The sequence below is a fragment of the Helicoverpa zea genome, chromosome 29, assembly GCF_022581195.2.
Source record: "Helicoverpa zea isolate HzStark_Cry1AcR chromosome 29, ilHelZeax1.1, whole genome shotgun sequence".
Classification (NCBI taxonomy): domain Eukaryota; kingdom Metazoa; phylum Arthropoda; class Insecta; order Lepidoptera; family Noctuidae; genus Helicoverpa; species Helicoverpa zea.
This window is the reverse complement of record NC_061480.1, coordinates 5,485,435-5,500,489: the sequence shown is the minus strand read 5'-3', so window position 1 is coordinate 5,500,489 and position 15,055 is coordinate 5,485,435. Positions and strand designations below refer to the sequence as shown.

The 15,055-nt window shown below is 38.4% G+C and overlaps 2 protein-coding genes across 2 annotated transcripts in view; one reads left to right on the top strand and one right to left on the bottom strand.

The window, feature by feature from the left end:
- The window catches only part of LOC124644223 (1-phosphatidylinositol 4,5-bisphosphate phosphodiesterase epsilon-1-like), a 94,365-nt gene that overhangs the window by 12,499 nt on the left and 66,811 nt on the right, over window positions 1–15,055 (bottom strand). Inside the window, 12 exon segments of the mRNA XM_047183474.1 lie at window positions 54–163; window positions 486–581; window positions 1,134–1,227; window positions 1,786–1,916; window positions 11,325–11,478; window positions 11,931–12,070; window positions 12,459–12,571; window positions 12,874–12,981; window positions 13,194–13,327; window positions 13,599–13,721; window positions 14,246–14,350; window positions 14,687–14,799. Coding sequence (XP_047039430.1) covers window positions 54–163; window positions 486–581; window positions 1,134–1,227; window positions 1,786–1,916; window positions 11,325–11,478; window positions 11,931–12,070; window positions 12,459–12,571; window positions 12,874–12,981; window positions 13,194–13,327; window positions 13,599–13,721; window positions 14,246–14,350; window positions 14,687–14,799 — 1,421 coding nt within the window.
- Window positions 2,938–11,052, top strand: LOC124644224 (cleavage stimulation factor subunit 1). Its single transcript, XM_047183475.1, has 11 exons — window positions 2,938–3,119; window positions 3,349–3,435; window positions 3,877–3,980; window positions 4,452–4,606; window positions 5,066–5,157; window positions 5,477–5,615; window positions 6,401–6,561; window positions 6,961–7,111; window positions 7,645–7,738; window positions 8,402–8,552; window positions 10,547–11,052. The coding sequence occupies exons 1-11, from the start codon at window positions 3,043–3,045 to the stop codon at window positions 10,635–10,637; spliced, it is 1,302 nt and encodes a 433-aa protein (XP_047039431.1). The 5' UTR covers window positions 2,938–3,042; the 3' UTR covers window positions 10,638–11,052.

The following is a 15,055-nucleotide window of genomic DNA, read 5'->3' as shown; positions in this document are numbered from 1 at the left end:
AAAAATAAAAGTGCTGTATGAATTTTGTCCAGAAGTAAATACATAGTATTTACCTGAAAGCAGTGGATAGAACTCCACCATAACCCTGAGCTGAACTGGCTCCTGTCAGCCCCATGGTGGGACTTGACTCTATCGGCAGTAGCTTCTTGTTTTTTACCAGGACCTGGAAATATAAAGCACATATTTTGTAATTGAGAAATTACTTTACGATGGTTCACAAAGCAACCCGGAGAATTGCTGATTGATTTGAATTGCTGATTGCGGAAGTTGGTGATTGATACACCTGCGCATCGGAGAGCACGTTAATGTCGGTCCTGCGCCTGATCTCTCTCCGGTTATGTCGGATTGTCGTTCCATCGGGCTACCTGTGTTCAAGCAAATGCGCCTGCACTACTTATAAGAACAGCTGCTGTGGATCAAATTCAGTCTGAATGAAATTTATATTTTTTCTCCCGTGGTTTTTTTTTCTGTATGAAGTAACGTACCTTATATTTCAGCTGTTCAGGACTTGGAAGTCGCGGCTCGTCTGTGTAATCGACTTCGAAGAGGAATGACGTGACAAGTTTCTCTCCAAACACTGCCTGGATGAAGACGACATCAATAAAATACCAGTACACATACTTCAATAAGGTATCTATGTTAAAAGGATAAGGCTGCCTGCCTATCACACTTTTTTTAAGGATAGATAATCGGGCCGATTTTATTTATTACCAATTAGGATTTCCCGAACAACTATTTGTATTACGTGTGCGCTGTGGTGTGTTCTTTTTTTCTCTTACAAAAGATCGGTTACCGACTATCGGACGTGGGTGGGTGGGTAACCTAAAGAGAGTCGGTCAAAAATCGTCACTGATGTGTATCAGAAGTCTGACAAAAAGGCCTACAAAAATACCGAGGCCTATCGGTTGGTTTGCCTCGGCATCCCAGGAAAGCGGGTGAACCATACTTGTGTGTGTGTAAATGTGCAAAAACATTGTTTTTGTATGCTTCAGCTACATACCATACAAATGCAAAGTGAGTGTATAGGTTAGTAATGTATTTCCATTATACATACAAGTATAATATGGCTCTACTGTTTTCAACAGTATCTGGGTTGAGGAGGTCACTGAATTAGTTGCTGTGAACAAACTGACCTCAAAAGTGCTGGCCATGACCTGTTGCTGTGGGAGACTGCAGTGGTTCTCTATGCTCAGGATCAGGGGGTACGGAGACGCCACGAATGCACTCCTGTGGAGGAAATATTTATTGATGAAGGATGTTGAAGAATTAAAGATAAAATGGCATGTGCTGGTGAAAATAAATAAATAGATATATTTTCTAATAGCAAATTAATTTTCTAAATTTTTATTTCTAAAAGGAAGTCTTGTTAACACGAAAAAAAACATCATCATCATCATGAATCATGAAAAAGAAATAAAAGAAACCAGTATTTTTTTTTTGCTGTTTTCTGGGGCGTAGGTAACCCTGTTTAGACCGCCCGGACATTGCAAACTGTCGGTTGTTTTTAGTTTAACCGGGCTTGGAAATCAATCAGAGTGCACACATTACCATGATCATTAAAAAAGTTTCATTTGATTCACGATTACCTTCAAAGTAAACTTTCAGCCGACCATCGGTCAGCTATCGGCCGACAGTTTAGTCTGCAGTTTGTCGTGCTCGTAAGATTTTAGCTAGATTTCATTTAATATCATACAATTACCTACTATAACCTAATAACCGACACAATTTCAGCCCAGTCGATCACAAACCCACATTCTCTCAAGTCACACCTAAAATCCCACTTACCTAGCAATAGTTTCCACGACTCTCCGGAATGGTATCTTCGTAGTGAAGGTATGACCATGGTATATGACAGGACTGCCATCGTCTCCGTCCCAGCAGTCGAGCTCCACACATCTGCAACCTGTTAGTAAGACCTGAGGACAAAATAATAACAAAGATTTAGAAGCTGCAAACAACAATTAAGGGCAGGTGATCGTCTGTCTACCTCCCCAACTATGTTGGAGTCGGCCCGGCCTCAGGAATTGAACTTGAGATCTCGAGCACAGCAACCGAGCTTGCGACAGCAGACCAACGATGCAGTACGGTATGCTATAAAAGTATAATATATGTACTTCTCCTATTCAATGTCAGACTAACTTTTTTTCCAAATATGTGGGTGTCAGCTTCCAGTCTCAACATAATATGCAGCTGAGTACAAGTGTGCCACATGGAGAGACTGCCTGTCTGACCTCCACAACCCAGTTACCCTAGCAATCGATACACCTTGGTAAGATTGGTTGTCAAACTTTCTGACTTCTGGGTAGTCAGAAATCATACGACGAGAAATTTCAGGCTTTCTGGCATCTGACTACCCGTTACAAGTTGAATGTAGCCCCTAACTTTCTTCGGTAAGTAAAATAATTCAAAAATATTTTTCAGATTGGATTAGTAGTTCCTGAGATAAGCGCGTGCAAACAAACAAACTCTTCAGCTCTATAATGTTATATTAGTTAATATTAGTACAGTGCCTATTGCATTACTTATGTATAAGCATGTAAAAGTAAATGTAATATAATCATAACGATTGTATTATTAAACAAATTATGTTTAATTTTTGGTGTTAATTGCAATGCAAAATCTAAGTACATATATCCGCTGGGTGTAAAGTATAGGAGTAAGCATTCCATTTCACTGCCGCTTGCTTACCCTACAAAAGTTTACTCATGCAATAAATGAAGACTTTGAAGTTTATTCAGTTGAAACTGAGCACTAACACGCATGCGCGTAATTATTGATTAGTGCTCCCCTTCCCTTGAAAACCTAAGGACATTCACCTTACTAACAACCTACAGGGTTTAGTCTGCTAACGCTCTTGAAACGCTTTAGTCGATTTTACACAAAGAATTAGAAAATCGCATACATAAGCCGCACGTTGAAACCAGAGACAATATAGAAGATCTGTCAGTTTGTCAGATTGTTGTCAAACATAACCTGCAAAGCGTTTGTTGTTTTGCCGGTTTTAACCAGTTTTTTACGTGAAAACCTTTCAAAATTGACGAAATGAAGGAAACTACTGGCGATGTCGACACCAGGAATGTCGTTAAAAACCGAGAGCTGCTTTACCGCATGATTATAAGGTATGAAAGTGTCTATTTTCTATCGTCAAAACTTTCGCTCGAAAATTACTATGTAACATTGTATTTTGTGTAAATAACATCACGAATTTCAATAGTAATAATAAATAAACATGTATTTCGTCAAACTGCGCATCTTTATATCATAATTTTTACATTTTTTCGAGGTTATGGTTCTAAAATCATTGTTGTCGTTTTCAACATTGTTGAAGTAAAATGTTGTTTTTTCCAGTCAACTGTACTATGATGGCTTCCAACCCATTGCTGCAACGTTGGCGGCGGCTGTTCACGCTGACCCGCCTTGTCCGCCCAGCGACAGGTCAGTAAAATATATTACTTTTATCATTAACACTATTTCATCACAGTTTGTTGCCAAAAGATGCCTATAAAATAGTTACTTTTTTTTTTATTTTGAATGGATTGGTTTTCAAGAACTAATTATGTGCCCTGCGTATAAGAAATACACATGATTAAATATATATTTAAATGCAACTGTACAACAGCCAAGTAAAGTTTTGATAATATCTATTAAAACTTATGACAAAATTTTGCATTAATATAATCCTTACCAAGTCTTCTATTTCTTCACATATCTGAACACAAATTTTAGCCTAGTCTCTTATTTATAAAATTCTTATAGAAGATACTGCGTAACATACTTAATGAATTATTATTTCATGCACTGTACTTGTACTTGCCACTACTATCCCAATTCAATGAATAAATATCTAAATAATCTCTGTTTGTATCTATTCTCCAGGCTGCTTAACTTGATGATGGTGGGTCTGCAACATGAGCCTGATCGCAAAGACCGTCTGGCTGCCTCTAGTGGAGCTGAACATTTGCTCGGAACTACTGGGTTTGGTAAGCATTACTACTTTATTGACTGACGCCACTATACTGACCAGTTTTATAGTTGCACGATTTTATAAACATAAGACAAATTGATGTTAGTTAAGCAAAGTGTTATTGTAGAATAATGAATGCACAAAATGGCATCCTTAACTGTCTGAGGGGAATTCACCATCCATTGAATTATTTCTATTTTTCAATAAATATCAATAACCACGGTATCACCTATCTACATACCAAATTTCAATCAAATCGGTCCAGCCGTTTTTGCGTGATTGAATAACAAACATACATCCATACATTCTCACAAACTTTCACATTTATAATATAAGTAGGATTTACAGTAACCATATAACGATTTCTGTGAATTATTTGATCACACATTATGCTCATTATGCCAGCTCGGTGAGTTTGGGCAAATTGTCCCCAGCCTGAGGGGAAGCAGAAGTCCAGCAGTTTACAATTTCCTATCTCTCCCAACAGATCTAGAATACGAAATGGACGCATCATCGCTGGCGCCGGAGCCGGCGACGTACGAGACGGCGTACGTGACGTCACACAAGATGGCGTGTCGCGCCGGCGCCTTCAGCGCGTGCGGGCAGCTAGTCGCCACCGGCTCCGTCGATGCCTCTATTAAGGTAGACTTTTATAGCAGTCGTGGTGACCTAGCGGGTAGAGAACCAACCTCTCAATCTCAAGTATGAGTGTGTTCAGTTCCACATCAGGTAAGTCAAAGTAGTGTAGTGTCGTCAATGATGATTTTAAAACTATGAAGTTAGTAGACTAACCTCCCCGCTCAGAGACATTTAATGATTACTTAAGTCACTCCTTAGTGACGGAATGTCATACAAATCCTTCCCTAAGGAATGGCTTAAGTAACCATTAAATGACTCTGAGTGGGGAGGTTAGTAACTTTCCTTACAGTCACGCGTTCGTCAAATGCCGCAGCTACAGACACTAGCGCGAAGAAACGAAATGGACGCCACCATCTGTTGCTCTGGAACTCACAATAATTTTTGTACGAATTCCCCAAAAAAAAGTTTTTTAATCGATGCTGATGAAAAGTTGATATCTTAATTTTTTTTTCATCGTTTCAGATTCTAGACGTGGAGCGTATGTTGGCTAAGTCAGCACCCGAGGAAGTGGACCCTGGCAGAGAGCAGCAAGGACATCCTGTTATTAGGACTTTGTAAGTCGATATTTATTTTTATTATATTTATTTGACTTCTATGTATTGTTTTACATAAGGTAAGAAAACCAGCTTCATCGAATTGGGAGTGGTTTTTCTTCGAAATTTTCCGTATTTGTTATTTTAGTTAAACATGATCTTGTGATTTATTAAAAAGAAAGATGAACACTGTTAGGCAGTGTTGAAATATTTTTTGTAAAAACACTAATAGTGTTCTCTAGATCTTAACTAGACCACATAGACATCCGGTTGACTAGAAGCCGACCCTAATAACGTTGGGAAAAGGCTAGGCAAATGATATTGACTATTTTTCTCCTAGATACGACCACACAGACGAGATAACAGCTTTAGACTTCCACCCGCGGGAACAGATCCTGGTGTCTGCTTCAAGAGACTGCTGCATCAAACTCTTCGATATCACCAAGGCCTCCGCCAAGAAGGCTTATAAGAGTATCACCGTAAGTACTTTGGTACTACAATGTTCCCTAGATACGACCACACAGACGAGATAACATCTGCTGTATTAAACTCTTCGACATCAATTCTATACGGTAAATGATTTTTCCGACTTTTTTACCTTGATTTTCCTACTGTTGACCTTGACCTTTTCGACTTTTGACCTTCTCTTATGACTTTTTGGGCACTTTCAACTCCTTGATTTTAACCAAGGCGTCCGCTAAAAAGGCTTGCAAGAGTTTCAAGGTAAGTACTTCGTTACGACAACGTTCCCTAGATACCATCATACGGACGAGATAACAGCTCTAGACTTCCACCCGCGGGAACAGATCCTGGTGTCTGCTTCAAGAGACTGCTGCATCAAACTCTTTGACATCACCAAGGCGTCAGCCAAGAAGGCTTATAAGAGTATTACTGTAAGTACTTAATACTTGTGGAGCTGACATACAGTTAATTTATCTAAAACACTGGATCCCAATTATCGACATGGCGGGATTAAAATACTGATTATTTTTTTTTAATTAGTGGTAGTCTTTTAGGTTAGCCAAGAAATACTTTTTTATTTATTTTAACTAAAATATGAAGTCCTGAAAAAATACAAGTAACCCCCGCCTGCATGAAAAATTAAAATAACACGGCCTTGAAAAATATTTAATTTTTTACCCGACTGCCAAGAAAGCAAAAAAAAAAGCATTTTGTTTCCTGCAAAGCAAGAAGGTTAAAGGATAAAGTGACCTTTTTGGTGATTTATTTTTCGTAATTTTAATATCAATTTCTCTCCACACAGGACGCCGAACAAGTCTTATGCGTAGCCTTCCACCCGCTAGGCGACCACATAATAGCGTCCAGCACTCAGCCAGTCATCCGTCTGTACGATGTGACGACCAGCGCGTGCTTCGTGTGCCCCATACCCTCGCACCATCATACCAAACAAGTCAATTCTATACAGTAAGTTATTTAAGAAAAAAAAAAGAATTTCGACCTTGACCTTTCCAACTTCGACCTTGACCTTTCCGATATTTGACCTTGACATTTCCGAATTTTGACCTTGAATTTTTCAACGTATGACATGCCTGACTTTTGATGTTTGACGTTCCCTACTTACGCCTGCTCTACTTTCGAGACACCCTCCGTCCAGACTTTAATTTTGAAGGTATTTTTGACCACATAGCGTCGAGCACTCAGCCAGTCATTCGTGTATGACATCGTCACAAAAAACCCCCAACATCTTATACCTTACGAATTTCGAAATACTCGACTTTCGACTATTCCCAACCAATATTTTTTTGCCAAAATATTTAAACAAACTTTTTCACGAAATACACCACTACTATTGTTATCATTCAGGTTCTCACCAAACGGCAAGTACTTCGCTAGCGGTAGCGCGGACGGGTGCGTGAAACTGTGGGACACAGTGTCGAACAGGTGTTTCAACACCTTTATCAACGCACACGACGGGTCCGAAGTTTGTTCCGTCGCCTTCACTAGGAATAGCAAGGTTTGTTAATACAACTTTTCTAAGTTTGTATGTACTTTCTAAGTGTATCTTGGACACCAATGACTGTGTTTCGGATGGCACGTTAAACTGTAAGTCCCGGCTGTCATTGAACATCCTTGGCAGTCGTTACGGGTAGTCAAAAGCCAGTAAGTCTGACACCAGTCTCATCAAGGGGTTTTGAGTTGCCCGGGTAACTGGGTTGAGGAGGTTAGATCGGCAGTCGCTCCTTGTATATGGGTGTTCCGGTACAGACAAACCTGTACGGGTAAGTACCGATCAATGCAGGTATAATATTTCAATATAATCCTATTCACTCACTTATAAAGAAACAGGTCTGTTTCTTTATAAGTGAGTGAATAGGAATAGGTTTGTCTGTACCGGAAACCTGTTTCTTTATGTAAGCACCCTAACACTGGTACTCAGCTCAGAAAGTTTTTTAAACCGATGAGCTGTTTTTGCATGATAAAGTAGCACACACGCAAACTTTCGCTATTATAATATTTGTAATTTATTGTATTTTCCATTTTTTACAGTATCTATTAACATCGGGACTGGATTCATCTATCAAGCTATGGGAATTGGCGAGCAGTCGGTGTCTGATACAATATACGGGCGCTGGTACCACAGGTAAATATATTTTATGAATTCATTGAAATGTATATTATAGTCATTCATTCATTCATCATACATGAAATTCGAGTATAATGCACTGTAAATAGAAATTTTAAAACGTCATTTTTACCAAAACATAAAACGGCTTTAGAAATGTTAATAAAATATTAAACTAAAAGCCGCTTCATAATCACTTCAGGCTAACGTGAGATAATCGCACACAAACAACATGCACGTCAAACTGGTTCTCAGTTCCTTTCTTTTTTGAAGTCAGTTAAAAATTAATTTTATGAAGCGTTCAGAACACTATCATGTTAAAGTTAAAGTATTGTTTTGTTGGTTTGCGGCATGCAATACACGGTTTAAAAATATTAGCTGACCGTAAGTTTTTGATGTTTTGTTTTTTTTTAGCAAAGGAAACCTATTTGCCGGCTCCCAAAAATACATTTGTTGATTAACGACTTTCCTTTTTTATGAGAAATCTTCGAATACCCCTCCCGGTTGTGGGTGCAGCGCTCGGGAGTGTCAGACTCTTACTGACTAAAGCCCATCATATTCCTTCTTAAGCCCTTTATGTACTAGGGCCGCGGTAATTCTTCACGCCGACCTTACAATTTTACAATCTTACGTAACTTTTTTTGTTATCCGTAGTATTAAAACCCTATTTTTAATCCCCAGGCAAACAAGAGCATCACGCCCAAGCCGTTTTCAATCACACTGAGGACTATGTAATGTTCCCTGATGAAGCTACCACGTCTCTCTGCACCTGGCATTCTAGGAGTGCCAGTAGGTGCCAACTTATGTCGCTAGGACATAATGGAGCTGTCAGGTAAGATCACCATAGTGAGCAATTTTTTCGTTAATCACCACCGTGAGTAATTTTGGTGGGAATTACTGCAGTGAGTGTAGTGGTGCTGTCAGGTAAGATAATCGCCGAATTGGGTGATAAGTCAATAATCACCACTTCGAGTGAATGTGACTATATATTCAGTACATAGAGGGACAATAAGAGTAATGTATACGCAAATATTTTTGTGTTAGGTTATAGTTCCAGGCCATCAATACTAGTCGTGATCGGCACAATTGAGTAATTTGAAGTTTTTTTTTAGAAAATAGCCCCTACATCATTTTGATATTTTGACAGCTGATTCGCACTATTACAAATTACAATGAAGTTAATTTTGCTTATACCAACTTATCTGATACTAGCTGTTACCCACGGGTCTCCCCTCTAATTTTCAGCTTAAACGGTTCAGCCATTCTTGAGTTATTTATTTTATTTATTTATTTAAGTCAAGCATCTGAGGCCCATAGGGAATACAATACGTAAATATATCATAACATTAAATAATAAACTAATACATATGTTTCATAGATAACTTAAAACTAATGCACACGAATTGTCGGCGTCGTGTTACGCTGCGAGGTGTCGCGTAGCCATCCTCGGAACCTCCGATATACGACACCCTTCGGCCAAAACTCTTCCTTGAGGAATGTCTCGATGTGATGAGTTGGAACTCGCACCATGAACGAATTGAAGTTCGTATTGTGGCGCGACTCCAACTTCGCCACCCTCAAGGTCCAGTTGGTCTTGGATCGGACATACTCCACGATCTGCTCCACCGTCGTGGTGTGATGTAGTCGGGACACCTACAACTGCGTCGTTGGTACTGCAGGACGCAGCAGGATGTTGGGTCCAGTTTGTGCAGTTCCGCACTTATTCCTACAAGTTGGCTTCTTTTTTCTCCTTTCTACCTTTATGAAGCCATCCTTGTCGCACGTGTCCTTCTTAGGACCAGTCTGTGGCTGTGTTGTGCCACGGGTTTGTTTACCCCCTTTTGCTTTGGCCCGCTTTGTTTGCGTCACAGCAGGCTTGTTGGTGGCTGCAACTGCTGCGTAGGCGCGTTTGGGGGTCGATGTTCCTACGCAAGGTTCGGCCGCAGGGGTTGACACAGCAGCGGCGACGGCGGCGGGGCGGGGTGCATCGTCAGCGACATCGGCGACCGGTGACGCACTCGAATTCGCCGACTCGAAACTGATGACGGACGCATTTTGCGCCCCGCGACGAGTATTCACATTAATTACATCCAATGACCCACTTATAGAAGCAGCGTTGCGCAACAACGCTACTTCACCACGTAGATCACTAATGGTAACCTGTGAAGCTTCCATCTTGGACTTCATATCTTCCAGGCTCTCCTTAAGACACGTTATGTCTTTCAACAGCCTGGTGACATCGACGTGATCGAACGTGACGGGAGGCAGCTTATGCAAATCCTTCGCCACGAACTCAGGCACGTCATCAGGATTTGTCCTCTTCAGCAGGGAGATGATATCCTGCAGGCTCTTGTCGCCACCGGGCCTTCGGCGGGATGGCATCTGCTCGAGTTGTCCGAGCGACGTGAAGAGCAGCAGTTTTGCACTGCAAACCTCCTCCTCTTTGTAGGCTGATCTGCAGATCTGCACGATGCTGACCTCATCCATATAATCGATGGCATGATTAATGAACGCCAAAAGTTCGTTGGCGATGAGCGGTTTAGAACTCATCGCTACTAAAATGGGCAGCGGCTAATGCCGCGCAAAACGCGAATATAATATTCGTACTGTGCAGCGAAAACGCGACCGTTCTGTAGCTCGCATTGCACTGCACTATGATTACATAGTTATACCTACTAACATGATTACATAAGTGTAACTTACACGATTTTCTTTTATAGATGTATTTTTTTAACCAGTATATTAACGTATTTAATTTAATGTGATTAGGTACGACATACGCTTTGTACATTGATTACTTTATCTGATTTATCTTTTTCTTCACAGATTCATAGTACACTCAGGCACCGCACCGGCGTTCCTAACGTGCAGTGACGACTACCGCGCGCGTTTCTGGTACAGACGCAACACGCATTAATCGCTCAGAACGGCGATTTGTTGCTCGGTGATTAACACCTAATAGCGGTGATTAGTAGACGATCGAGTGTAATTGTCAGAATTTTTTAAGATAAGTTAGATATAAGATTTTGGGTATAAAATCTAGGTTAAAGATTATAAAACGTTTCATATTTATGCATTTAATGAAGAAATTAATGTAAGCATTCAAAACTTGATTTGGTGTATTTGCATTATTAGTAAATTGTTTGTGCAAAATTCAAAAATAAGTGCTCATTTATATAGAGAAAATGCACTGATACTGATGTAAATTGGTGTCAAAATTTCGAAATAATGCTATAATATGTTGAGGTATTTCAAACTGAAGTTTGTGAAATGACTGCCTGAATTGTATTTTTCCATTTCCGTATTTAAATAATAAACGTATTCAATATAAATGTAGCGGTTTCATTAATTAATCTTAAAATAAGAAGTTTATTGAAAATATTATGTATTGCCTCCACCCGCTATGGGAGAGGTAAAGTTATATCTTAGTTTCCTGGTAATTATGGATAGACTTTGGGCCTCTTATCGGCGACAGTCAGTTTCTTAAAAATGTTTACTATGAATTTTGAGGTGCAATTTTCATAGTTGTATGCTGAGGGTGAAAATGGGCCATAAGAGGATATTAAAAACTCCTTACAAACTAAGATGTCCAGTATCCACTTACCTGACTATACAACTCGACACTCGACTCCCCTTTGAGCTGGTGGCCAGTCAGGTACGTATTATGACTGCTCGCGATGTAGTACTGTGAGAGCGGACCCGTCATGTCTTTAGCTATGGTCTTCTGCATTTCCTCGTCTTCTGATGTTGAGGTTTTGCTGTGGGAGGAGACTGGTGTGAGTAAACAAGTATTTTTGAGGGGTTTTGGTCAAATTATGTGAAGGGTTCTTTAGTTAAGTTATGAGATTGAATACTGTTGAAAGTAAAATGAGCGCAGCGGTGAAGCCGTGGGATTAAGTGAAAATGTATAAAAGATCATTATGATATTTCATAACCATTGGTTAGATATTCAAGGTCAAAGGTCACAAAAATTTAACGAGTTATCATACACGACACCTCGAGTAGGTTACTTTTACACTCTCGGAAATTATTGTACATTTTATCCAAACGCAATATTACTGTCATGTATTTGTAATAATTTGACTTTTTTAAACACGTGACTTGAAATTTTTCTATAAAAACCTCTTGTTCCCTTCTAACAACGATGCGTGAATATAATACATAGTTTTTTTTATAGTAGAAGAAAATATTTAACTTGTCACAAAATTACAAAGAAACAACTCACCTAATAAAATTCGCCCTCATCTGTTCAGGCACGAAGGCGTAGTTATCCTTGTCAGTGAGGAACCGCACGAACCCTTCGAACGAGAGGCAGTTGTCCGCTCGAAGAGTCGGGTCCGGTTCATGTCTCTAGGAAATAGAAATTAGGAATAAATTACATTAGTTTAAAAGCATTTTTGTTCACAAGATGAAATATAAGTATAATTTCTTGTAGAATAATTATTTGATAGTGATGGACGAAGCCTGCGTTAAGTAGTGGACGACAATTGGCTGATATGATGATGAACATGATGAATAAAGTAGTCTAGCACCTCGGAATTTGGTGATATAACAATCTTTAAGTGCTAAAGCGTTCCCGGGAACAACTTCGATTAAAGAAGCCTATAGTCTTCCTCGATAAATGGACTATCTATCACTGAAATATTTTTAAAAATCGGGCTAGGTAGTCGTTTCTGATTTTCAAGCAAGAAAAGACTCTTCATCTTTATGCTATTAGTATTGACATAAAGGAATTTACCTGTATAATGTCCCTAAGCTGTTGTTCTGTCTTGGGCTCATTCTGTCTCGTTTCGCAGAACTTGCCGAGGGTAGGTAAAGAAAGTACTCTCCCGCTCACATCGGGGCACGCACCTGATGAGAAAATTATAATAGGTATTAAATAATAATTAATGTGCGATTTAACTTATAGAGAAAATCCACTGAATGGAAGGTGATGAATATAATTTCAAAAGGTAAATAATACATTCTTCACGGTTGAGTATGATATTTTGGGGAAAGGAAAGTGCATAAGTAGTTCCTCAATTTACTATTTTTTTGCGGGTAAAAACGATGTCCTACGGAATCAATTCAACCGAACTGTTGTAGTACTCCGGACTCCAACATAGTTTGGAAAAAATGACAGCTAAGCTATGCCTGATGCTTGTATGTCTCACTCAACTCACCAGGTAAAGCTGCAGCAGCAAGAAGGTCGAAGGCTTTTTTCCTTCCAACTTTGTCGCTCGGGGGCTCCAGGTCTAAAGACCCATTTCTTGTAAGAAGACCTGTATAGAGAAATACATGATAGGTATAAAATATATGCATACAGGTTGTAAAATTCTCTCAAGTTCTGAGTTGTTCAAGGTCAAAATACATCAAAAAAGTCAGTAGATGCGATTATGACCGCATGACCAACGAGACAGTGTAGGTATACTGTTAAAATTAATAAACTAAAGTAAAACAACAGTTATTTAGGTAAGTACCATTAAATACAAACCTGTCCTAAAGATAGCTCTGCTTCGGAAAAGTTCGGGCGAACTTCGACTTTTCTCGGCGCCGAGCAATGGTGATCGATTTCTTGGCACTGCTAGTTGTTCGAAAATATCTCTGAGTTCAGACCGCATCACTAGACTGTGAACAATAAATATTTAAGTTGGGAAAACTAAGTATCAATGGAGAAAATCTTAAATTGTGTATATTCGAAAATGCTGTTATTTGAAAATGTGCAACTACAATAATGTAACTGAACTTCTCCAAAGTATTTTGATGTTTTGCTTAAATATCTAAAATGGGTGAAGAAAAAATTATGTATAATTTAATTGAAGGTCAAAGTCATAAGAAAAAGTTGACAGAGAAATGTTGAAGAGTTATTTTCTGTTAATGGAATATCAACAAATCTCACCTGAAACTCCTAAATAAGGTGACAAAATCCATGAAGTCCAATTGTGTGTCATATCCAACGGAACCCGTTCTTAAATGCTTGAGGTTCTCCCAAAATCTCTCACTTGTTTCTAATCTTCTTAAACTGTAAGAATAAGATATCATTTATTTTAAATTCATAATATTTTTTAATGTTAGTATGCTTGAATCGAAAACATAAAAGACGAAGTAAATAAACACCAATATTTAAGCATCTGTCTATACCAAAAGTTCAAGAGAACAATTTTATTGTTGAAAGAAAAATATATTTTTTAAAATAAAAATAAGCTAATGCTGCAGTTTCCGGAACAAAAATACCGTTGTTAGTAAACTAAGCATCAAAATATTTACGCATGCGATTAGCTAACCACGCGTAAAAAAGTGGGTCAAGCTTGACCCCAAGGTCAACATATCAAAAGTCAAGGTCATTTCAATAAATCTGAAGGATGTCGTGTAACGTAAAATAAACAAGTAGGTAATTTATTTACTTCATAAACATTTATGTTGTTATTTTTCTTAATTAGAAATAGCAGTCTTATTTGTGAATTTACAGATGTAACTACAACGTAACTATTTTTCGACCTATTAGAATTGTAGGTCATCCTAAAACCAGGTCAAGGTCATCCTTACCTACTCCTATTAGGTGAGCCAGCCATGATGCTGGTGGCAGCTGCGGTCAGGCTGCTGTGTCGTGGTCCATAAGAGTGATGGTGACTCATTGATGATGAGTAGGAACTATAAAAAAATTAAATGGAAACAAAATTAGATAGATATTTTGTAAAAGTACGAAACGGGTGGCAACTTTTCAATAACTATACTGCGTTTTGAAAATTAAAAAATAAATCTTTCAGATAGTTACTTTTTACAGATAATAAGAAGTTTTTATTGCATTATTGTTTCAGTTTTATATGATTTTGCTATTATATCGATTTCAAATAAGTTCTGCATTTTGTTGCAATTAGGATATGATTTTATTATTGTGTATATGAGTAGTACCTACATGCAGAACAATATCTATTAGATGTAAAACCATATTTCACGTATATAAATATTCTTATATTTCTTATTTACCTATGTCGCGGTGATCCCTGTATTACTTCGTCTTCGCTTCTCGTACCTGAAGTGTGTGTCGATACAAAACTTTTTGGAGAGCTCGTTTTCAGCTCTGAAGTTGATTTATTTTTCTGTAAAATAACAAAAATATCTTTATATGTAGAATATACCTCAATTAATTTACTAAAACATAAATGTGTGAAATTTCTGAGGTCATAAAAAGTTGACATTGACCTTCAAAAAATTAATTATATTTTATTTTAATTAATTATATAAGTACATATTTTAGTATTTTAAATGATATAGTTTGTAAAAATATTTTCTGAACGCGCTCATTTCAGAAAGTATCATCATCCTTCGAGCCTTTTCCCAATCATGTTGGGGTCG